Source organism: Fringilla coelebs, assembly GCF_963513975.1.
Source record: "Fringilla coelebs genome assembly, chromosome: 4".
Taxonomy (NCBI): domain Eukaryota; kingdom Metazoa; phylum Chordata; class Aves; order Passeriformes; family Fringillidae; genus Fringilla; species Fringilla coelebs.
The window spans coordinates 51,268,772-51,292,923 of NC_140032.1; the positions used below are offsets into that span (position 1 = coordinate 51,268,772).

Consider the following 24,152-nt stretch of genomic DNA (forward strand, 5'->3'; position numbering starts at 1 on the left):
CGCAGCCTTGGCATGACCAGGAAGGACAGACGCAGGGAGCGGTAATGCCCTGTTATTGCAAAGAGAATTGAAATGAAAACCCAGACCAATGAGTTACACAAGAGACGTTTCAGAGAAGCAAGCAAGCAAACAAAAAAAAACCAGCCCTGACCTTCACACGTGCTCTCCTTGTACATTATCACAGGATCAGAAAGAGATCATGCAAAGTTGTACCTTGAAAATATAAATCAACCTAATGTTCCTCTCGGCTTGGCTGTACACTGCTTGGTACAGGTTTTTACAGTTTCCTAGGAAACGCTTTTTATTGCTATCCAGATGTATGGATAAACTTTCTTAACAATCCCAGTTTCTATGGATGTTGTTTACATCAAATTCTGGACAGGGGTAAGGAAACTGTCCATGGCTCTTTATATTTTTTGTTTAAAGCCATTGTAGACAAGGCTATGGACAGTTGGTTGTGGCTATTTCAGCTCATTGGTTTCTGGTGAATTCAGATTTTGGCTACAATTCTGCACATTGGTTGTCTCGCAATGATCCTCCTGTCATTGTTCTGTTTCCTAGACCTACTTGTAAAAAAAAAAAAAAAAATCAAGAAAATCAGGGTGTGCATCTGGAAAGCAGGTACTCTGGCTGATAAGCAGGAACACACAGAATGTTCCCTTTCTTCCCCAAGACAGTCCCACTGAGCCTGTGTGGAGAATAGCTCTAAGACAGTGGGGAATGAGGGATCTGAGTTCATTTTCAGTTCATACCCTTTCCACCCCTTTGCTATATGAGGGGCAAGATATGCAATTCAGAGTGGTTGGAGGGGAGGGGAAAAAACCCAGAAAAAAATAAAAAAGAGAAGTTGCTATGATAGTTATTTACTGATTAGTATCTAGTGCGAGGATTATAATGACTATTATTATTGCCATTATTACTTTATTTCTAATATTGTCAGCAGCAGAATGGATAATTTCTGGTTTTATGGAACCCGTTGTCCCCTCCCTGAAGGTCTTTTAGACGTGCCCCTCTCTATGCTGTCTGTCTTTCCATTTGTCGTCGTACTCCTCCTCCAGAGTCCTCTGCCAGCCCACAGAGGCTCCTCCCCTCGTGTTGGCATTGCTGTGCTCCGTGCCCAGTGCCAAACTGGTGACACTCTGCTGATCTTCACCCACCAAGTGTCTGACCCTGGCATGTTTTGCACCACCCTGGTGCTTCCAGGTTGCTCCAAGAAGCAGTCCTGTCCTGAGGTGGCTCTGAACCAGAGATGGTGCAAGCATGTGGAGGCACTGACAGCCTCCACCTGATTTATGCATCCAAGGTGGGCCTCCGTAATTATTGCTTTGTTTTGTAGCATTCTGAGCGCCAGCAGTTGCCCACAGAGCTGCAGGTCTCACTGAAACCCACCACCAATGCTTGCTGTGCCAGGGCTGCTGACAGCCCAGCCCTCTGCTGGGTTATTTCTGTGTGAGATGCACTTGGCAGATCTCTATATATTCCCAGGCACTGCTGCAGCCAGGACAGCCTGTGTTCCGTGGGCCAGTGCAGGGCAGTGGAGTGGTGCAGTTGAAATCCTGTGTGCTGCCTTTGCTGCCTTTGCTGCTCCTGCCAGCACCACTGCCTGGGCAGGGCGGTGCAGTCCTCGGGGGCTGGCCAGGGAACACTTGTCCCTCTACAGCCCTCCCAAAACAGAGGAGGTGGGAGCTTTGCAAAAGGAGCAAACCACAAATGGTTGTCACTGCAAATGTATTTTGTTCTGTTCACTGAAAATTGTGGCTTTGGGATATGACAGCACATAGGATTGCAGTAGTTTTACTGCCTGACTGGGCTGTCATTTATTTCTGGCACAGAAAGGCTTTTCTGCCCCAACCTGTCCACTCCAGGTTTGCAGCCATGCCCTGGTTATTGCTGTTGTGCACACATGCATGCCCCTGCCCACGTATGCATTACCATTCCATATGCTTCCCGAGACTGAAGTCGGCTTGTTCTCTTTTGTGGTTTTAATTTTGCTTTCCCCCAAGGCTTTTCAGATTGCACCTTTGAAGGTAACTGAAAATGTCATCGGTCAAAATGAAAAGAAAATTTCATCTGACCTCTTTTTCCATTTGACATTTCCATAGCCTTGTCACTTTTTGCTTATAATTCCCTGACCAGTGCATTAGGTTTTGATTGACCACCAGACAGCCAGCACAAAAAGTTCCCTTCCTTGTAAGAGGTAACCAGGCAGTTTGCAAACCAGCATTTCAGTCAAAACTGGAGACAGAGGACATGCATTGTAACTTTCTACATCTGTGTGCATTTTGCTCATGTAAGCCCCACCTTCTCTTAACGTGGAGATGCCATGGGCATCCTCTCAATGAACAACCATCTTCTTTTTCACCTTGGGCATGTGGTGCAGTCCACTGCAATGCTAATGGAAATATTGCTTTCAACTTTTGGAGAGTTAGACTGTGGCTTGCAGTTCTGCCCTTTCTCCACACCTTTTACTTACCTCTGAGGGCTAAAATGGCTCTTAAAGGTAGGTCTCAACTTTTCTTCTTCCCATGCCATCTTTAGGTGTAATCAGTTGTGTTTAGTTTGTGCTTCTTCACCTTTTCCATGTGTCCTTCCTTGACCTCTCTTCTAAGGAAGCTGAACTGCCCTTAAACCGTTTGGCCTTTTCAGCTCAATCTGTGCTGGCTGATCCCCAGGCTCACTGTTGCTCCCCAGCTCTCAGTTTTTTCTAGGTGGGCGGCATGTGCACCCTTCTCACCAGGATCAGGGCCACAAAGTCTCTTCTATTTATCTGCACTGCTATAAGTTGATGCTCCTTTGGCCAGCCCTCTGACCTGCATTCTGATGCCTTCTGCAAGAGAAATAACTTTCAGATGAACAACTTTCTCAGTGTTTTGGGGCATTTTCCTTTCACAACATCACAGTAAAGAGGATTTATTATGAGGAAAAATGCACACTCTGATTAAGAGTGGCTGGAGGTCAGGAATGTAACCCTTCATCACTCAACATGACTTGGGCAGCAGCATGAGTGCCACGGGGCGGTGAAGCTGCTGTTCTTCCCCCCTGACTGCTCAGAACCACCTGCAATCCCCTGGGCTGGGTGGTTTCTCCAGCACCAGCTCCATCGGCTCGGCAGGCTCCCAGCACAGCCCCTTGGGCTGCCTCAGCCCTGACGGGGCAGGGAGAACCAGGGGAAGGTTCCTCCACGGAGCCACAGCTCATCCCAGCAGCTCTGCCCCCATTCTTTGCCACTGCTGCTAACAGCAGCTCCCGCCTCACCTCACACTTCCCTGCATTATTTTTCTCAGTTTTTTCTTTTTTCTTCTGGGGGAGTGGCAGTGGCAGGGCACCGGGAGAGGGCTCTGGCTGGTGGCGTTCACAACAGCATCCCCATCCTGCTGCCCCAAGGAGAGCGGGCAGGAAGCAAGGGCAGCCAGATGGGTTCAGGATGTTATTTTTGGTGGGAGAAAACCCAGCAGCAGTCCCTGTGCCTGGATTGCATGGACACAGTGCCATCTCGTGGGGCTGAGCCCCGGCTCCACCACGTCGCTGCCGCCACAGCAACCTCACACGGGAAAAAGCTTCCCGTGGGGTGGCTCTGACAAAGGCGTTTGGCAGGCAGAGCTGTCTCTTAAAAGTTGTTGTAAGATTTTTATGTCAGGTGAGCACATCTGCTTTAAGAGAAAAAAGCAAACAAACAAACAAAAAAAAAGGCTGCAGGCTTCTTATCCTCCAGTTAGGACTATTTTTTTTAAATGCTCTTCCTTTTAGTTGTTCAACTTTGGCTCTGTACTGCAGCAGTTTTGCTGCTCTTCACACCATCTCTTCATTACATGTTGATTGCTAGTGCTATAAATAGTATATATATTATATAAATATATATAAAATATCTACGGACTTCAAGGAAAACCTTTAATTTCCAAGTAAGAAACATTTATCGGAGGCAATCCTTTTCACCTTTTAATTTTTCTTCAGTTCTTCTTGTGTTGTGTTCTTGTAAAGGTGACTGTCAGTGTATAGGGTAAGTTTGGGGTTTGGTTGGGTTTTTTTTTTTTTTTTACAAAATTTATGATCACAACTGCTCCACTGTGTCTTGCTAAACAATGCAAGACCTAAGTGCTGTTTCAGTGGATCTTGAACATTTTGCAGCAATGAAGGTGTCTCCAGTCAAGATTTGCTTTATTGGGAGACCAAGACTTTTTTCTGTCTCGCTGGCAGAAATGCAGACACTCATGAGACATGTTGGAGTCTGCAATACCCACAGAGCCAAACATGTCCATTCCTTGGGTTTCCTGCTATGTCAGTTGCTTACATATAGAATAAATGTATTTACATGCTGTAAGCCTGTCATTGTGGCCAGTGTCCTAATGTCTTGTATTGCTACCTACAATAGTTTATTTTCAGTTCTCCTTTTCTTCTTCTTTTGGGGGCAGGGGGCATTGGGAAGGGAGGGGTGGGTGGGCCCTTAGACCCTTGTATGCTCTACCAAGTAGTTACCACAGCTCTGAGGTTAATTTTAAACACAATAATTTTGTTGAGGTTAGCTTGTTTTTCTTTTTTTTTAATCTTTTCAAGGCACTCTTCAGGTGTTACTCTGGCTCTCACCTGGCCATGAAGTAACTCAGTGTTTGCAGGCTGGCTTGGTCAGTATCAGGTGGGGCAAAGACACGAGTGGTTTGTGAATGAAAACCAAACCTTTGGTCCTTCTCCCACAAGGACTCCAATGGGTTAATGACTTTGGGGTCACCACTGTAATCCATTCCTAACTTTTGTGTGAAACCTTGAGTCCATAAATGAGCTGCACTGCAGATTTTTAAATGCCGAAGCACACATCTCAGACATCCTTTGAAGTGGGACAGAAAGGCAAAGTAAGTGTGTGTGGGTAGATACAGGCAGCGAGGAGAAAACAAAGGACACTACCTGCTGGAGACTTTTAGCTCTCATGTTGGGTATGGGCATCCTCTTATTTTACCAACTTCTGAAGGGGAAGGTAAAGGTCAAAATTCAGTGCTGTATCATCACTGCAAGGTCAAATAGGCAGTATGTCAAAAGCCAACTGGCAAGTAACTGGAATTGGGCTTGAACTAAAGCCTCAAGTTAGGTAGGTCAGGCTCCTTGCTTGAATAGGAGCATTTTGTTTATTTACTTATTTGTCCTTTAAACTTGATCCCTGCTCCCTGAAATCTGAAAATCCCTTATCTGAAAATCCTTTGATAATCTGTCTGTACAAAAAAAAAAAGCAATGATAATCCAGAATTCCCACAAACCTTTATCCCAAATAGGTATTTCACATTTCCTGTGGTGTTTTCTGTGGTTAAATATATTTATTAGTGGTTCAGTCTCCTCAGCTGCTGACAAAGAGATTAATTACTACATGCGCTGCATCCTGGGCCTGCCCTCTGCTCCCAAAGCATCCCATGTCATGGCAGGGGAGTAGCTTTGGGATGCCTGTGAGGAAGTGGGATGTCATTGGGAGGGTCCTCCCACAGCAGTGATGGGACAAGAGCCCTGAGATGAGAAAAGCTTGCATGGGCCCCAGAGCTTCTTTGGCTGCTGCCAGCTGGCTCGGACTACCGCTTGCCAGTAAATTTGGGAGCTAGCACAATACAAATAAAAAGCAAAATTGGTCTGGAAAGTAAACAAAATTAGGAAGGAGTTGCAAAACACTCTTCTCCCTGCAGATTTTTCAAGGTACCTTGCAAAAACACCCGAGCCGAGAGCCAATAACCTACGGTGTGTGACACAGCTGAGACAGAGAAGTTGTGGCATCACTGTCCTCACACATCTGTGTCACAGACTCTTTTTGCTAACACATGTTCTGTTATTGTTGAAGAAAGAAAAAAAAAAAGAAAGAAAAAAAATAAAAGAGGGTACCTTCAGTACCTTTCCAAAGTAAAGGAGGGCCTGTAGGAAAAGAAACAACTGTGTGACCCAGGTGTATCAGATTTCTCCCATGTCACAGCTCTACCGGGGTTCGTGGGATTTGTTTTCTTTGCTATTCGGATCTGGAGAACTCTTTTGGTTTTGATTTCCCTATTGCTGTATCTTCTATGCAATTCCTTTTCTAAAGACTGATTTACTACAGGAGAAGTGCTAGCCATTGCATTATTTGTATTGCTGTACAGTGGAGGTGTGGTTTACTAGTTCTGAGTGTGCCTCTTACCCCCCTCCCTTTTTTCTCCTTCCCTCTGTTTGTAAATGCCTGCATTTATTCTGTCAGCCTGACATGTACAAAGTGTAAGAAAGAATTTTTAAACAGGTAATAAATTATATTTATAAGCAACTGGAAAAAAAAATACATCTTGTGTTCAATTGTTTAGTTCCTGGAAGCTTGGAAGTGGAGTCTTTTATTTAGTTTCTTTTTTAAAAAAAGAAAATCTCCTCAGAAGAAATGTTTCTTTAGATAAGAACTGTGGGATTCAGTGGCATAGCAGGGGCAATGTGCAGCCAGCACTGGGCTGTGTCACCTCAATGTGGCCAGGTCAAGGGGGCTATAGAAATGCTGCTGGAGAATAACTGCAATGCCACTGAGCACAGACGGTCTGGGGCAAAGCAGGAGGGCTGCGGGGGCTCTGCAGCTCAAGGGAAAATTGCTATTATTTACACACTTCTCTGAAAATAACCAGCAAGGCAATTAAACATTAGGAAACACTGAGCTGGATCTGCAACACAGCACTGCAGAATGAGAATAGTGCTCCAGCTTTAGGTACAAATTCCCAGAAATGCCTCACTAGGTGCAGAGGTACACACCCCATGTCTCAGCATTAAGCAATGGCATTTTCAGCTGATGCTGGGTATTTTAGGCTGAAACTTTTTCACTTGATACATGGGGCTGGGAATTCTTGCTTCAGTCCGTGCGGAGATGACTCCTGTTCCTCTTGTGCTATTAAAAATAGGAGTCAAAAATACTCATAAAGATGTGGCAGAATGAAGGGGGGTGTCTAAAAAAATATTATGCTAATGCCGAGTTCCGACAGATTTACATAATCAGCCACAAAACATGAGCAACTGCTCTATTAGTGATAACACTATTTTAATTACTATTTTTCTCTTCACTGACTTGTGAAAGGAGTGATGCTTTTTTATGCCAGTGGAAACATATGCAACATATTGCTGTTTACTTGTTTGTTCAGATGAAAAAAGTCTTATAAAAATAAAATAAATAAAATGATGCACAGTCAAAATAGTCTAGCCAGAGAAATGAAACAAAAAGATGGTGCTTTTCAAGCACATGAAAAGGAAATAGCAATCTCTGTCATGGGGAGATGGAAACAGTTTTATTGGGGGGGGGAATGTTAACCATATACAATTTGAACAAATACAACATAACACAGTTTGTTCCCCAGGTTTTCTAATTACAGTATTTACAGGTTTAATAAGGCACTGGTTCTCAAAAAAGAACACAAATTAGTTTCTTAGTCTCTACATTGACAACCTTTTCTTTAACAGAAATAACTTTGTGCTAGAGAAAGGATAGCAGTTGCTAGATGGCATCTCTCTTTTTTTTCTTCTCCCACTAACATATGCCATCTCACCTATGCCAGGAAGAAACTAAGCTACACTTCTTGAACGATTTACATTTGAACAGTGGATTTCTAGACCCTTGGGCACCAAAGCCACAATTATCTTTACCACTGACTTCCTCATCAATATGCCCTTTGAAACTACCAAAATATGGAAGTGACATTAAAAGGCCCCACCTGGCAAAACAAAGACACTAACCTGCAGTCACTGCAGGCGCTGAACCTTAATAATGACACACTGAGTGTTACAGGAAGCCACCCATGCAGGCATTCTGACTCCAGTGTCACAGTGCTGGAACAAAAGACCTCCACACTTGCCTTAGGCTGTTTTTTGGCCTTAGGAATAGCCCTTCACAATAGATTTCAGGAGATTTGAGGGCAAAATCTGGGCTTGGGAGAAAATAGGCAGGCACTAGTTACACAACCGCAGACTGTTTGCTTTCTCAGTGTGTGTCTCCTCATATATATATATATATTTATCTATTTTCCTATACAGCACCGTTGCAGTGATTTGTCATTTATGCATTTTCATAAATAAATATTATGTTTTATTTAGTGCTTTTTCATCCATAATAGTTTACTCTTAATCCACATACTGGAGTTATTCCAGACTCGCAACTGAATATATATATATATATTTTTATATATATATAAAAACACATAAACTTGAACATTTAACATACACACTTTATGTGATCTATCAACCAGTATCTTAGACCCTTTTCTTCTGAACCAAAAAAAAAAAAGGTAAGATTTGCTCAGAAAACCAATGACTGGCCCTTTCTCTTGCAGGTGCCAGAGAAATGCTGATGGCAAGTGCCAGGGGCATTCATTGCATGCCTCCTGCTGCCAGGTGGCAAAGCACTGTCCAAAACACTCTTGGGGAGAGAGCCCTGCAAATTCATTAAAGAAAAAAAATAAGAATTTGAAGAGGGTAGAGTAGAAACAGACCTAAACAGACATCCCTGCTGTGCGCTTCTTTGGAGCTGAGAAATCTCCATAGGGTGTGCTGGCTTTTATGGGAAGAAATGAGACTGGAAACCCATGGCTCCATTCACTAAGACAAAAAGGTGAAGAGAGGCTGGGCTGTCCCCAATTTGGCCCACAAATATCAAGGCAAAGGTGGCTAAGGAGAGAAGCAGACTCCACTCTCAGCCTTACAAACATTTTTTAAGGATGGGGAAACCATCCTTGCCCCTCCTGGGGTCAGGATTTGGTGTATTCTTAACTCTCAGAGATTTTCTTCTTGTTTTGCTTGGTAAATTTGGGTACAGGCAAGGAAACTGCACTGCAGAAAAAGCACTCTAATGAACAAAAAACTTCTGGTTAAGCTTTTTAACACCTATCATCATGGAGGTCTTGCTGGTTCTCTTGAACCATGCATTTTTTTCTCTGTTAGCTTGAAAGTGTAAAATGGTAATTTTTCCAGCTAGAAATACCTTCAGGGAGCTGTTAAGCTAAACCCCAATTATACACCTACCTACCACAAATAAATCAGTTTTGTCCAAAAAGGAAAAAAAAAAAAAGAAACATTACAGAAGTGCTGAGGCTAAATCCTGCATGGCAATTATTTCAGTTCTGAAATAGGCTTAACATAATCAAAGCAGCATTTGTAAGGACTTATTTCAAAATTAAGCTGAACACCATCTAGTAAAACAACATAGGCAGGCAGGAAATTTTTAAAAAACAAATGAAGGGTAAAAAAGGGTAAACCAGTAACTCCCATGCAGCTCAGCTTTGGTAATCTGATGAAGAACAGAACCTTTCCAAAGAAAGCACTTCCCAGGGTATATTTCACCTCTCATTTCCCCTTCTGTAGCATTAGCATTGCTACAACCACTGCAGACCCAGGAAGGAGGAATACAGGAAGACAGAAAATACATTTCCCACTGCCCTACTGCCCTTCTCCCCTGACAGCTCCTCTTGCTGGGAACCACATTGCAACACAGCCCCAGCCTGGCAGCTGAGCCTGGCACCAGCATGCAGCAGCTGCCAGAGGTGTGGAGGCTGCTGGAAGGGCACACAAAATAGTAATGCAGATCACAAAATAGTAATGCAGATCACAAAATAGTAATGCAGATCAAGCTCGAGCCAAGTGTTCAGTCTGTGGTGTCTCACTACAGCAGGAGTGCTGGAGGCAGGTACCCACTGCTGCCCATGGCTCCTAACTCCCACCACCCACCTAATGTGTCCCACCCTTCCTCCTGTCACTTCCTAGGACAGCCTCAAGGCACCAGTCTCCTCACACTCAAAAAAATATGATTGCCACCCCAGAAATGGGCACTTTTGAAGTTTTTCACTTTCCCTTAAAAAAGGGAACAGATTTTCTTTTTTTCTCAGCTGTGCTTGTAGACAAATGAAAGAGCAAGTTAGTAATTCCTTCTCACAAGGAATTTCCTCTTGAACAGCGGTTGTTTGTGGGTCCTAGAAGTTTCAAATTACCCAGCAGATTCAAATGTGTACTTCATTTCCACTGGTACACCAAATATTTTATTTTGCAGTGGGGGAAAAGGAGGGGGAAAAAAAAAAGCCAAGAAAAAGGGCACTTGTTTATCACTGTGGTACCATTTCCACCAGGTTTCCTGGAAGCATGAAGATCTTCTTTAAACAAGTCACACCAAGCCATATTCATACAGCTCCCCAAGTACCTTACACGAAGCATGACCTTCCCTGGGACAGGCCACCCACAGGAATCAGGCCACCCACACCAACAGGGATGGCAGGGATGCAACTGGGCTCCATCTCTGTACTCTGAGAATCACTTGCACGCACAGGGTTTGGAAAGTTATCTCCACAAATAGGTGGCTTTTAAGGCAGGCTCCATTACAGCTCCTCTGAGCGACACAGATCCACTCACCTTATTGGTTTTTTTAAGGCTGGAGTGCAATAGTCTTTTTGGAAATGAAAAAGTTAATTTGCTTTCATTTTCAGCAGTTTCCTCCAATTATTTTTTTTTTAATGTAACAATATACATCTTTTTTACTTCTAACCCAAAAGTTTTATTTTCATAAAATTTAAAGCAGTATCTTTTTAAACAATCAAAATAATAATAATAACAATAATAATAATAATAATAATAATAAAATAATAAGTGGCTTTCATGGAAAGCAACATGCATAATCTTAAACCAGTTACTAAAACTGTATTTCCCCATGTAAACAAGGGCAGACAAGCCTCTTCAATCTTGCATGTCAAAATTCAGGTGATTTTTTCAATGGATAGTCTCCTCAAAACTCACAGCTGCTCTTAAGCGTGACTCCTCCATTCAAGGTTACTTAGCAAAGACTTTTGATTCATCTTCAGGACTTCTGCCTGCACAAGAAAGTCCATTTCCAGGGGCCTCCAGCGGAGCTGCCTGTGGCAGAGTCAGAGCTTAATGTCCTGGGACTCTGACATTTTGGCAAGTGTCTTCTTGACGCGCAGGGCGGTGAGCCGGGAGGCAGGGCTGTGAGCCCAGCACTCCATCATCAGCTTCCCCATCTGCCGGAGGCACTGCGGAGAGAACGGGAGAGAAAGTCCCACGGGGTCAGTGGGACAGGAGACTGCACTTGCTGGCAGTGCTGAAAAACTGAAGGGAAAAGGTCTTTTCTAAGGGCAGTGCAGAGCCTGAAAGGCATTGCAGATCAACACCACCAGCACTGCCCAGACCAGCCAAACAAGGTTCGTGTACATTAGCGGAGATTTTTATAAATGCATTGTGGAAATACACAAGCACTATGTAGTAACTAATGGTCCTTTTATGGCTGGAATGCCTGGGGTGGGATTTCCAAGCATGATAACCAATTAATCAAGAGCAGCTATTGCAATAAACCTTCCCAATGCCTGACACATGTGGTAGCAAACCAAACACTGAGTGCCACCACACAAAAGCCCTTCCAGGAACTGCTACTCCTTCCTCCAGTGTTTCCAGCCCCAGTCTGAAGGCTCAGAGGGATTTGGCTAGGGAGAGGATGAGGCAGGTGAGGTTTGGTTAGATCTTCCCACACTGGCTGTTGCACAAGACCTCAAGCATCCCAGGGAGATTGTTTTTTTTCCCTCACACTCACAAATTTCATGCCACCTAAATCTTTCATCTCCCCACAGACTATTCATCTACATGCTGCTATTCCCAAACTGCAGCACCAGTGGTAAATGTCCTCCTCCCTCAAAATGATGCAGAATTGGGTCAGTCTCACTCCCTAGCTCTGATGAAAAGCACAGATGCTAAGAGGGATGACAGGTACCTCATCGCTGCTCCATCTGTTGGGGAACGAGGGGCGCAGTCTCTTGATGCACACGATCTCCCGCATGTCCTCGTACGAGGGGTCACTGGGCACGAGGTCGTGGTATGGAAGCTGGTACTCCTCCACTATTCCTGAAAGAAGCAATTAGTTGCCTGTCACTTGAAGAAAAAAAAACTTCCACTGCCCTCTTCCCCTCTCATTTTATAGCAGATTGGCCATACTGTCTAACAGTTGGGTGTGCTGCCCTTAAAAAGGACTAGAAGTTTATTCCACAGTCAAGTTCCAATGCAACCATTGCTGTGTAAAGACTGGCCAGGTATCTAAATCCAAAAGTGCAGTAACTTGCCAAGTGAGACAGTTTCTACCACTGCTGTCCAGTCCAGCAATCTCCAGTACGTTCTCACAGAACGAGCTATTAGCATAGGGTCTGTATCAGAGTAATCTGAGAGAGAATTAACCTTGAGTTAGGTCTCCTTCTTATCAGTGAACCTGGAAAATACTAAAGGGCATTTCTGTGCCTTTTCAGAACATGGCAAGGTGCCATTCTTTGTGCACAGCAACAATTACAAAAACATTACAGATTTTACCTCACAACGTTACAACACACATCACCAGCTTTTAAACAGAGGGATCCTGCTGCTCATTGGCAACATTCAGCTTCTCTAGGGTGAGCATTCAGCGTGCTGCTGCAGGATTTAAAGACCCATAAGGAATGCTGAAGGTAGCAGAGACCCAAGAGAGACATGCTCTGCTCTTACCACCAAACTGGCACAGAACTGCTACCAAGTCATTTCTGTGCATTTAACTTTCTCAGTGGCAAAAGAGAGGTAACAACACCCATCACTTTCTGCACTACACTGAGCAGAAAGAGGGAAATGAAGCACATCACTGGTATGACAGTGATGTAATAAGTGCCACTTCCCTCCCTCTGGTGTTTTGTTACTTGTCTTGTAAACAAATTATTTATTTCAAAGAGTAGAACAGCAAACCTCGAATTGTTTGTCCTCCTCCTTTCATTTAACTCTTAACTAAACTAAGAAACCACTATTTTCTTTCTGCTAAATTAACTGAACACCCCCAGTCTAGCAGAAACGTGATGCCTTTAGAAGAGGTCCCCAAATGAGTTCCACACTTCCTCAGTGCCGGCATCAGCTGCCTTCAAACGAGCCATTAAAATACAGTCTAAATCTCTGCTGTTGAAATTGCACTGACTGATGCTTTAAAATAAGTTTCAACATGAGAACAGGTATTAAGAGAGTTACCTGTACAGTTTACCCACATCTGTTCATTACTGTAAAAACAATTACCCGGAGAAAAAGGTGTAAGGGAAGGCTTGAGGTTCAGTGACACAATTAAAAGTGATCTCCCAGCTCTTTACCTCCTGAAACACATCTCCTTGCTATCTCCCAAAGGATGAGTCCAAAACTGTACATATCAGCCATGATGTAGGACTGAAAGTGATTTCTATTCAAGCTTTCATCCAGCACCTCAGGAGGCATATAACGTTTTGTTCCTACACGGGTATTTGGAGGGATGTCTACCTCATTTGTGTCACTAAAAGAAAAAGAAGGAGAAAAAAGGGGCATCAAACATGCAGTAAAGTGGGTTGAAAATAAAGCAATTTAGATGGAAGAGGTAGTAAATCCACATCACATCCACTCTCAAACAAGGTCAAAAGTAATGCATAATCTTAATGGAACAATTCTTGCAAGAAAAGCCTCTTAGTGTGAAGGCAACCCTCCTTAAAAGGCTGACCCGCCTGAGGCTATGTTAAGCATTCAAATGCAGAACCACAATGGAGATAAGACTCAACAGGGATGCTGTAACATTTGTGAGATTTCATTAGCATTAGCCGAACTCTAATGTTAGTGATAACAATCAAATCTTCATTAAAAGCTGTTTTCTTAACATACTCCACCACCTAATTGCTTCAGTCTCAGCATTAATGGGGGATACTAAGTAGCTGGGGCAGTATCTCTTAGCTGTAGCAAATCAGATCTGCAAGACAGATGAATCTAACTATTATTTTTTGCATGCATTATGTTTGATCCCTTCCAACCTTTACGCATGAAGATATGCAGACACAGAGAGATAAATGCATAAAAAACATCTAAGCAAATGTGTCACACCTCACACATTGATCAGAAGAGGCAACACGCAGGGAAATAATCCCCAATAATTATGTGAATGGATTCTTGTTTTTCTTATTAACTCAGATTCAGCTACATCAGTTTCAATATATTTAAAAGTTTAATATATGTATATATTCTGGTTTGCTTAAAAAGGTCTGTTTCCCTTTATTCACCTTCAAAATGTATGTATTTTAAATATGGTGGATACAACAGATGCTGACAGAATAATTGCATTTCTATGGTTTTCTTCATGTACAGCAATTTTTTTTTCACCTTCTGTTATGAAAAAAAGTCGAGTCTGTGGCACAACCAGTCACCTACACTGGCCATTAAATCATACATACACTAGTGGCACTACTGTACACCTGCAAGAGTGTAACATAAATCCAGTGACCTGCATTATCTTGAATTATTTCAAATGAAATGGAAACACAAAGAATTTTACTAGAATCATTAGCTTCAGCAGAGCACACCCCTTCCAACTATTTTCTGTTCCTTGCTGTTGCATGAGAAATGCTGTCTGAGAAAGGATTCAGTATGAAAACAAGCCAAGTACATAACATAAATTCCATCTGGAGTGTGAAAAACCCATATTTCACCTTCTTTTGAAACAGCACTCGGTAATTCCTAGCTCTTCTTCATGCACAGCTAAGCAGCGTGCTGCTCTGTATTTGCCAGGCAAAGTACACCTGCAAAGGGTGAATTTCACCCCCAAAACTTTTTAGTGTGTATTTTCAAGTTGTTGTTTTCTAGGCCTCTGTTCCTCAAAGTAAAAATATTCCTTTCTTGTCTCCTGAAGAAAGGTCAGGCTCATAAAGGAAATGCCTCACCAAGGAACCCGGCAGGTAAGTGAACGGTAAGAAGGGGACGTGAAAACTGCCTTTCCTTTCACTCTGAATACTTTCAGTTCAAGATTTGTACAGAATTCCTGAATTTTTTTAATACTCCAGGGAGTGCACAGTTTCAAAGCTGACCTGTGAAATGGAAACATTCAGTCTATGTATTCTGGACACATTTCTGTGTACAGAAAAATCAGAAACCTGGGAACACGCGCCTCCACCACCAGGACCACCGCTGAGAGCTCAAGCTGCTTTTGAGCAGAGCTGTCAGAGAGCAGTGGCTCCTCATGAATCCCAGGAGCGAGTAAGTTCTACTCGTCTGCTCTTTCTAAGTTGTTTAAACACACCACCATTTTTAAAAATCAAATTTAAAAGCCATTTCAAAAATCAAATCTGTACTTCGGCAATTTGATTTGTAGGAAATGAAACAAAAGGCAGCCCAAACGGGGTCCTTTCCAATATATCCTAGTTAGTAACTAGTGCAAATTATTAGTATTTCTCTCTCCAAGTTGAGAGTGAATTTTCATGGGATCAGACAAGCTGAATGCTTCAGTGACAAGCTCAGTGATGTGACTTCAACCTGTCACTGCTGTGTCCTTTCACTGTGTGCCAGCAATAATGGGGCAGCCATGGAGGACCCAGTGATGAAAACTGAACCTTTATACAAACGCAGCTAACGTGCTCAAATGATCAAAAAGCAACTATTTACACACCTGCATGAGGTGCTGACAGGACATTCTCCCCCCAGACAGGTGAGCTCACACACAGATGAGCAGAGCCCAGGTGTGCACACACACTGCAGGTGCTTGCTCACATGTGCACGCTCAGTCAACAAGTAAGGAAACTTTTGCACTTGATTTATTAACTTCCCCTCAGCCCCCTCACTTCCACTCACCTGATAAATTTAACAGCCAAGCCCAAATCTGCTATACAGCAGGTGCCATTCTTTTTCACCAGGATATTCTTACTCTTTAGGTCACGGTGGGCAATGGCAGGCTTGCCCTGAGTACTGAAGATCTCAGTGTGCAGGTGGCACAAGCCACTGACAGAGGAGTAAGCCAGTTTCAGCATGGCTTTTGTGTCCAAGGTGGTAGATTTTAGGTAATCATAAAGTGAGCCGTTCTCATGGTAGTCAGTGATAAGATACAGCTGGGTCCAAGATCCTGTACCTTTAATATCTGCAGCAATGAAGCCTTCAAAAAGAAAAAAAAAAAAAAAGGTTATTTTCAAGTTAATACTTCTCATGGGGTTTCTTTTGGACTGTTCAGAACTCTGGACTGTTCTCCATTTCAGCAGGTTTGTTTTAATAATGTATTTAATTCTTTTCATCTTACTTCCATACAGCTGTGCCTCACCTCTAGCCTTTAATGTACTTTCAGAAGCCCAGATATAGATATACCAGTGGCTGAAACAGACATGTTGTGTTTGGAATAACAACCCCTAAACCCCATTATTTTTTAACTTTTATTTATGTTTCAGTAATCCTTTGAATAACTTTCCTTTGAAAAGCACAGGGTGGCTAATTGCAGAGCACAGAGGGAAACAAAGCACACCGGAAAGGACATCAGATAACAGCAAATACAAAATTGCTAATCTTAAAAACCTGTTCACCATCAAATAATTCTCTTTCACTTCACTCACCAAGAATATTTTCATGCCTCATCAGGACAGTCTGGTAGATTTCTGTTTCTCTGAACCAGCTGGCCTCCTCTGTAGTAAAAAACACTTTCACTGCTACCTTTTCGCCACGCCACTTTCCCATCCAGACTTCTCCATAGCGACCTTTTCCAATCTGCTTCACCATTTGAATCTGTTTTGCAATGGTCCTTTGCACCTGTGAAATGCCAAGGCAGATCTTACACCTTGCTCAGTGGAAATCTCTGCATTCACCTCCCTCCTCCTGTGTCTGCTTCCCACTCAGGCAGCCCAGAAGAGAGTGGAATATGCAGCCATCGTGGCATGGATTTCAGCAGCACCCCACAATTGCAGATGCTCCCATCTTCTCCAGGACACACTACTGCTGAGGATATTCCCATCACTAAAATGAAGCCTTTCCATGCATACTCAAATATACTGTGGTCTATATCAGTCAGTGTAAAGGAAATGTTTGTCCCTGCACCCTGAATTTTTTTAAAATTTTTCTGCAGGATCTAGGGCTGGGTAGAATTTTTTTTGTTGTTGTTGTTACTTTTGGAAAAGTTTGAACAGAAAACACTCCTGGTCACCCCCATGCAGTCCAAATTCCAAAGGGGTAGGTAACACATTTTCATTAATATAGGGATGTTTCTTACACAGCCAACACTGCTGAGACTCAAGGGCTCTCGAGAGTCAAAAGCCCATTAGAGCTCCAAAACTAGCAAAATTACAGAATTACTTTTTACTTTTTTGATTTTTTTAGGATGATACTTCCTATCACCTTCCTTGAAATTGCCAAATTGCCATGCCTAATTATTTCAAAATATATATTTGGTTAGGAACCTCAATCACTACTTACAGAGTTAAAACACATATGCCTACATTGATTTAAATAATCATATTTACGTATTCATAAAAAGCAATTTCCCCCCAAAATATTTTAAAGAGCAGCTTTCCAGTGTCTGTGCCAGATTTGTCAGTGGCTGTACTGTGAGCTGAGGCTAAATCATGGCTACTGCAAGATCAATGTCCACAGCAGCACTGCAGAGATACTCTTCACAAGGATGACAGACTGCCTCTACATTTAACAAGCTTTTACAGCCACAAAAAATCTTGGACAAACGGAGACTTATAATCTCATCAGATTCGAGCATGTCTGCAGATCATGTCTTTCTAATGGTTCACAAATAAAAATGCGAGTTGATGCTGCGACACAATTCACGGGGCTGACACTGCCTCAACTGAATAAAACAGGGATTTAAAATTCACCCTCTTGTGCTACAGCATTGCCAGTTCAACCCACAGCTAAAGAGTTTTTGTCTGGTAGGATCTGGTAAGATTTTGAAAGAATATTGCTGCCAATGTGATGAGATTTTCATCTGGCCCAAGCAATTGGCAAAATCTGGACAAGTTCAAATTTGCGGCTTCTTGCTCCATTTTGCCACCATCCAGATACAAACCTCCAGTAGGTTATTGCAGCAAGTGAATCTGACTGTTCTAACTGAACAGTCTAACTGAATCCCTATGAAATCATGTTCATTCATAAAATCAAAAATATTTTGCAATCCTGGCTGACAGAAATGAGCAAAATTTGATTTTTTAAATAATTTGCTTCCTTTGTTGTGCTTGGGAGGTCTGGTTGAAACCACCAGTTTGGGAATGCCAGGCAGGACTGCCATGCATGTGCCATGACTGCAGCAGGAATGTGCATCCAAAGACAAACTCAAAACCTATTAGGTCAGGTCTATCATCATTCATTCTTTAAGTGAACCACTGGTTTTCATATTGAACAATTTTAAGAAGCAAAACGTACTATGGTATTTCTGCAAAGCTATTTCAAATATCCCCATTTTCTTCTGCTGTCATTTAAACAGAATTCCATCTTTCCAGCCCTGCACTGCATTACTAGATGTTCACGATGGTAGTTTCAGTGCCATTATTTTTGATTAACATCAATGAAAGCCAACAATAGAGATTAGCCTTAATTTTTTAAATTGATTTATCTTTTATGCTCTCATATAGTGATTGAACAATAGTTATATTACATTGGAATTTTGCTGTAACATTTTGTAATGTCATTTCAGCATTGTTGCTTTCTATTTTGCCCATTTTAAAAATGCATCCTGAACAATAATGTAGTTACATCAAATAACTTAATTTGTGTAAATATATGTAATGGCATCATAAAGTACATGCAATTACAATACTTAATGATGAAAAGTTCCTTATTAAATTACATTAAGAAAATGAAAAACACATTTCTGTTATGGGTTTTCAGGCGGCAGAATACTATGTGAAAGGCCTTAACCTGGTTTTGTCTTGCTAGAACTGGTCAAATGATTTCCTATGAACAATTTATTTTTTTTTAAGGAATTCAGCTCCTTCTTGAATCATAAACCAATTATGATTTCTAAAACAAATAGGTTAATCAAAATTGTTGGCTGAACTGATTTCATAAGCACGTTGAATGATGTGCTCGTGTGAGTTATTTACACTGAGGGGGGCTGTGGGTTTCTTATTTCTTTTTACATCTGTGTATTTTGCTGCTTGAGCTCTGTAAGCAGCCAGGTAAGGTTACACGACCCTTTCTTTCGTCTCCCTGAGTGGAAACAATCTAATTACCAACTATTTCTACTTTCCTGGCATTCAGCTAAACGTGTTCAGCTACTGCAGATGAAAATTTAGACAGACCAACCTTTTGTAAATTTAATATTTTGAACAGAGAATTCATACCTATGGCTCGGATGAAGTCCCTTGAAAAGCCTTCCAAAGTTCATTGGAAGGGAAATTAGGAAAAAAATGTGTGAGAAGGTAGAGACCAAAATTCAGCAATCTCTTCAGACAGACCATTTTGCAGCATTTAACTTGCAGCAAACTCTTCTGTCAGAGGTACAGACAGGTCAGGAGAAAGAACACTTGCTGAATGTCATACTGACAAATTCCTGGCTAATACTTGTTTTGGGTATAATATTTGTACCCATTGAAATAAATGTTCTACACAGAAGAAAAACATTACTGGTTAGCATAAGGCGACGTTTCGCATTAAATTTGCATCTTACTTTCCTGAAATTATAACCCTGGATGTTTCAGTCTTTGCATAAGAAACAAGGTTAAAAATAAGCTCTTGCACAATAAAGACCACAGCATTACTGCCAGGCACACTTGTTTCAGGCATGGGCCCAGAGGCACCACTCTGTGCCTGGTGAGCTCACAGTGGCTGGAGCTGTCAGGGAAATGCAGCAAACATCTACTGCTGAGTGCCAGACCCATTTTCTTCCACCCAAAATCACTACTTGTAAAAACAGTTGCATGGGGTTTTTGTAAGCAAGGGGGGAGATGGGGAGGAAGAGTTCCTGAAAGAAAAACACTTGGTCCAGTGGCTGCAGAGTCTCCAAGCTTGGGAGGTGCTGAGCAGTGCCCCAGCTGGGATGTCACCTTGGCCATCACAGCAGCTCAGCAGCAGGAGTTGGGTTTCCCATCCACTACAAGAGCAGACCTGGGGACAGCACTGAGACAGACCACAGATCCCTCCTTTAAACTGCTCACTGGGACAGAGGAAGGCATAAAGAACAAGCAGTCATAACAGCATTGCTCCAGCTTTTTTGGGATCCTGGGATGAAGGACTGAGCCATGCACTGCTGTGAGGTGCCCCAGGGCATCTGCTACCCACATGGGCTGCTGGAAACACATCTTCTCAGAGAAGTACAATCAAATTCCTTGTATTTGCTCTAAATTGTAACATTTTTTTACATCATTGGAACAAGTGGTGACAAAGATCTTGATGTGGCAGGCATTATGAAAAAAAAACAAACAACAAAACACAAAAAAAACCAAAACAACCAAACCCCAAAGCAAAAAAAGGAAGAATCCCTCACAATTAAATCAACTGGAAACTCATTAGGAATTGTCCTAAACTGCACACAAAATCTCTCCCTCTCCATTGGCCAGAAAATCTCAAATTAGTGAACCAAAACCAGTACAGGGTGCTAGAAGGACATTGGCACAGGATAGGACAGAGCCTGTTGCTTCATTTTTAAGGAAATAGTAAAACTTTAATGTCTTCTTTAGGGTGTTTAAAAAATATGTGTGGGCAAAAACCAGCCAGTACCAACCATGGTACTTGGAAGCCGGACAACACCTGCAGTAGTACCATCAATAGGTTTGGAAGACAGGAGGGACGTATCCACTCTGAAAAATGAAATCTTCCAATTTCTCAGAGGCACTTATTTTAAATAAGTAACCTAGCTTTTTTACCAATTCTTTTCTACCAGTGATCTTCCCCAGAAACAAAACCCCCTGGTGAAGAGAAATATATTGCCACAGATCGTTCTGCCTTTTCAGCAGGCTTAGCAGTGCTGGAGCCTGTTCAGAAACAATCACAAACTCCATCCCATTAACTTTTGAGATTGCCACACTACAATGCAAAGTGAAGCCTACAAATAAAAAGGTTCCACGTCTGACAAGTTAGAGTTCCCTTTAGAAAAAGGGAACTGTAGAAACTTTAGAAAAAGAACTTTAGAAAAAGGTGATGCGTCAGGGTTTGAAATCCTACTGTGTGTTGTGCATACAAAGGAAGAAGAAAAGATCAGGGGGTCAGGTGCTGTCCTGTACACTGGAGTAAATCCTGATCTACTTCCATGAGCTGTCTTAGCCTATACTTACCCTATGGTATCTAAAATAAAAAATAAATGAGGCAGAAAAATACCCCTAACCTTTTTTGGCTTAGTTCACATGAAAAAGTCCCCTGCTTCTGAAGCAGCTGTTCTCCAGTCTAACTCCTGGTAGAGGGGAAAAAAAACCAAACAAAAACCACAAACAAAAAACCCTAAAACAAAACTGAGGACATGCAGATGTATTTTTTGTGCCTCTTCTCCCTCTACACATTTTTGCCTTTGAAATGTGCGCTAAAATAAAATTGCTTCCTTACCAGGAGAGGGAGCCCGGAACCGCTCCCTGAGCTCTGGGACTGCTCGATCAGATCCTTCAGGGACTCTCCAGGGGGAATGAAGGTCTCATCCTGCTCCAGCCCGATGCTGTAGTGGGGCCTCGTCTCTTGGCGCTTGTATCTGACACGAAAACAAAATTTACACGAAAAAAAAAGAGTTTTGAATACAATGAGCACATGTGCAATGAAGAATGCACACGTCCTTCACATTTCCTTCATTTATAGACTAACAGATTTCTCTGCTTCCCTGAGGAATACACTGGACTCGCTGGCCAAAATTTTTTATTTTATTTTTAGCAGCTGTTTACATCATCATAATTCTAAGTATAACACTCACAGGCCATGCAGTCTGGGGTAAATTTGCAAAGCAACCAAATGTTTTCCTTTCAGAAACTTAAATATGTCAAAAACACTGACCAAGTAAGTAAATAACTTTATTTTATTGCCTGCAGTGCATTTCTAGGAGCCAGAGGAGGTAGGCAAGGAATCTGAGAATATGTAAAAAACGTGTCAAATAATTAAAATGTAAGGTATGTAGATTATTATAACACTCTAGACACATTTACTGACATTACTATATTATCTTCTTTTTTCATGATCAGCTCTTCATCACACAAACAAATTTAGAAGTCTTAGATATATTTCCCTTACAAAAATTTCCCTATAAAATTTGTCCTTCGGCCTTCTCAGTAAAAAATAACCTGTGCTTCTACCTAAATTGCTTTTAAGGATGTTGAGTGCAAGATTCTGTATGAAATCCATCACACAGGTATACCTGTGAATAGCATCAATAAAATACACTTTTTTTTCTCATGATAAAATTACAGCTCCTCATTTCTTTTCTTTAAGGCCTACTTCTATTTTTTTCAATTTCCTAAATCTATAAAAAGATAAATGCTGGGAGGAACATTACCAAGCTGCCAAAATATTCCTTATTTACCTGAAGTAGCAGAATATGATGATAAGCACCAGAAGGATGCTGCAAACAGTCACTGAGATCAGCAGGGCCTTGTGGTGAATGTTTCCTTCAGCAAAGTCTGGGGTTAAAAAATGAAAAAAGGAGAAAAATTTAGAAAGGGAGATGGTGTGAAGTCAATGTGAAAAGTGCATTGAGCACAGGATCATTTCCGCTCTTTCCTCGTAATTCCTGTACAGGATACTCCTGGATTTTCTGGCTTCCTCTTTGACCTCACTGACCAGGACAGAACTGACACCTCCAGCGTCAAAAAAACCTATTTGTTTTCTCAGTCCTCACTCAGGCAAAGCATCGCCTTGATTTACAATTCCCCGTTTGCCTCTGAATGAAAAATCAATCAAGACCTGTAGCTCCGGGTCTTAACCTGAGTGATTAACCAGGAAGTGTAAAAATCACTGCCTTTTTTAAACACTCAGATTAAGCAACATCTTAATGAGTAACTAAGAAAACCAAACCAAACCACCCACCAAACTGCATTTATTCTAGAAGGGAAGACAGTAGACCATTCAACCTCCAACAAGGAAGGCCACGAGAGGCCTTGAAAGTGTAATATTTCTATCATTACAGAACAATTTGTCTCTTGGATCCCTTTTTAAACACTTGAGCAAGAATTTTCTTCTCCATCTCTAGCAGCCCTGTGTGCCAGCAAGTCCTTCCTATGCTGGTGGGCAAAACTATCCTTCCAGTGGCTTTTCTGCAAAACACTTTGAAAATCAAATGTGTCAAGAAACTTGTAGAAAATGCTTTTGCATAAAACTATTAAAATATTTCAGTCAACCTTTGTATAAGAGTCTCGTATTCTCCTTTAAAGTATAACATTAATCTCCAAATTTGAATTCTCAGCTCAGGCAAGTGAGTCTGACCTTCATGCATGCTTCTCTGCTGAAAAACAAAGACATCCAGTTCTATTCTTTTTTAACCTCCCCTGCCACTCAAACTCTCCAAATTATAGTATTTCAGCCTGTACATACACAAACCACCCTTCCAATAACATGGGATAATGCAAATGAGGGCCATGTTTTCTGAAGCTCTTCCAGCCTTGCTGTCTTGCATCCTTCACTCCAGTGCCTGACACATCGGAGAATGCAAGAAATCTATCCTTATTGACAGGTCCTGGAACGACGTTATTATGTTTCACATTTACAAGGGAAATGAGACCAGGAGATTCCTAAGGGACTCTTAGTTTACTCTCAGACTCTTTTATTTTCAAGATCCAATTTCTCCCTTTTTTTTTCTTTTTTTTTTTTTGCTCCTCAGCAATTTCTTTCCCCTTTCCACTACAAACAGAGATTACCTACCAATACACCTCCTGATCACACCGGTCATGTTTTAACCTGCCATTGCCTGCTCTGGGAGAACCAACAATGTAAACATTCAGGACATGGCTGATGCCTTTGAAAGGGGACACTGACACGATGTCTATCAGGAAAACCCTCGAGCCCATCCTTCTGCCTGCCACAGCAGATTTATCCCTGGCCTGCCACTCCAAGTGGGCTGTGGGTCGAAACCGAGAGCCCACTGGGGAATCCAGAGCTCTCCTGAAGGGCTGAGGGCTCTGGTTTGTGCTTTGTGAGCAGCCTGTGTCAGCACCACCTCCCTCTAAAACGTGTGGGTTGTAACAGTTTCAGATGTCACAGCCCATCAGATGAATAAGCAGAGCACAGAGACCATAAGGCGGCATTCCATACCTGGGAGAAACCCGGATAACCACCCACAGCAAGGGTTCTCCCGCTTCACACAGCACAACACGATGGAAGCTGAGCTTCTGAGCTTAGCAGTAATGAAAACTGATGTCAGATGAAGAGGGAACAATTCAGGTCTTAGACTTGTGTCTGCTGGATGTTCAGGCAGTGGAAATTTGTGCATTTTTGCAGACACAGTATTGCCCGTGAAGTTGTTCACG

The 24,152-nt window shown here is 42.1% G+C and overlaps 1 protein-coding gene across 1 annotated transcript in view; it reads right to left on the minus strand.

Moving 5' to 3' along the window:
* Positions 1 to 10,865: 10,865 nt before the first annotated feature.
* BMPR1B (bone morphogenetic protein receptor type 1B) overlaps positions 10,866 to 24,152 on the minus strand; it is a gene marked incomplete at its 3' end in the record, with an annotated part of 97,440 nt that continues 84,153 nt past the window's right edge. The window contains exons 5-11 of the mRNA XM_084204056.1: positions 22,214 to 22,310; positions 21,256 to 21,394; positions 16,335 to 16,527; positions 15,589 to 15,886; positions 13,101 to 13,276; positions 11,723 to 11,853; positions 10,866 to 10,991 (exon numbers count right to left, since the gene is read on the minus strand). Coding sequence (XP_084060182.1) covers positions 10,866 to 10,991; positions 11,723 to 11,853; positions 13,101 to 13,276; positions 15,589 to 15,886; positions 16,335 to 16,527; positions 21,256 to 21,394; positions 22,214 to 22,310 — 1,160 coding nt within the window. The remainder of the gene's footprint in view (positions 10,992 to 11,722; positions 11,854 to 13,100; positions 13,277 to 15,588; positions 15,887 to 16,334; positions 16,528 to 21,255; positions 21,395 to 22,213; positions 22,311 to 24,152) is intronic.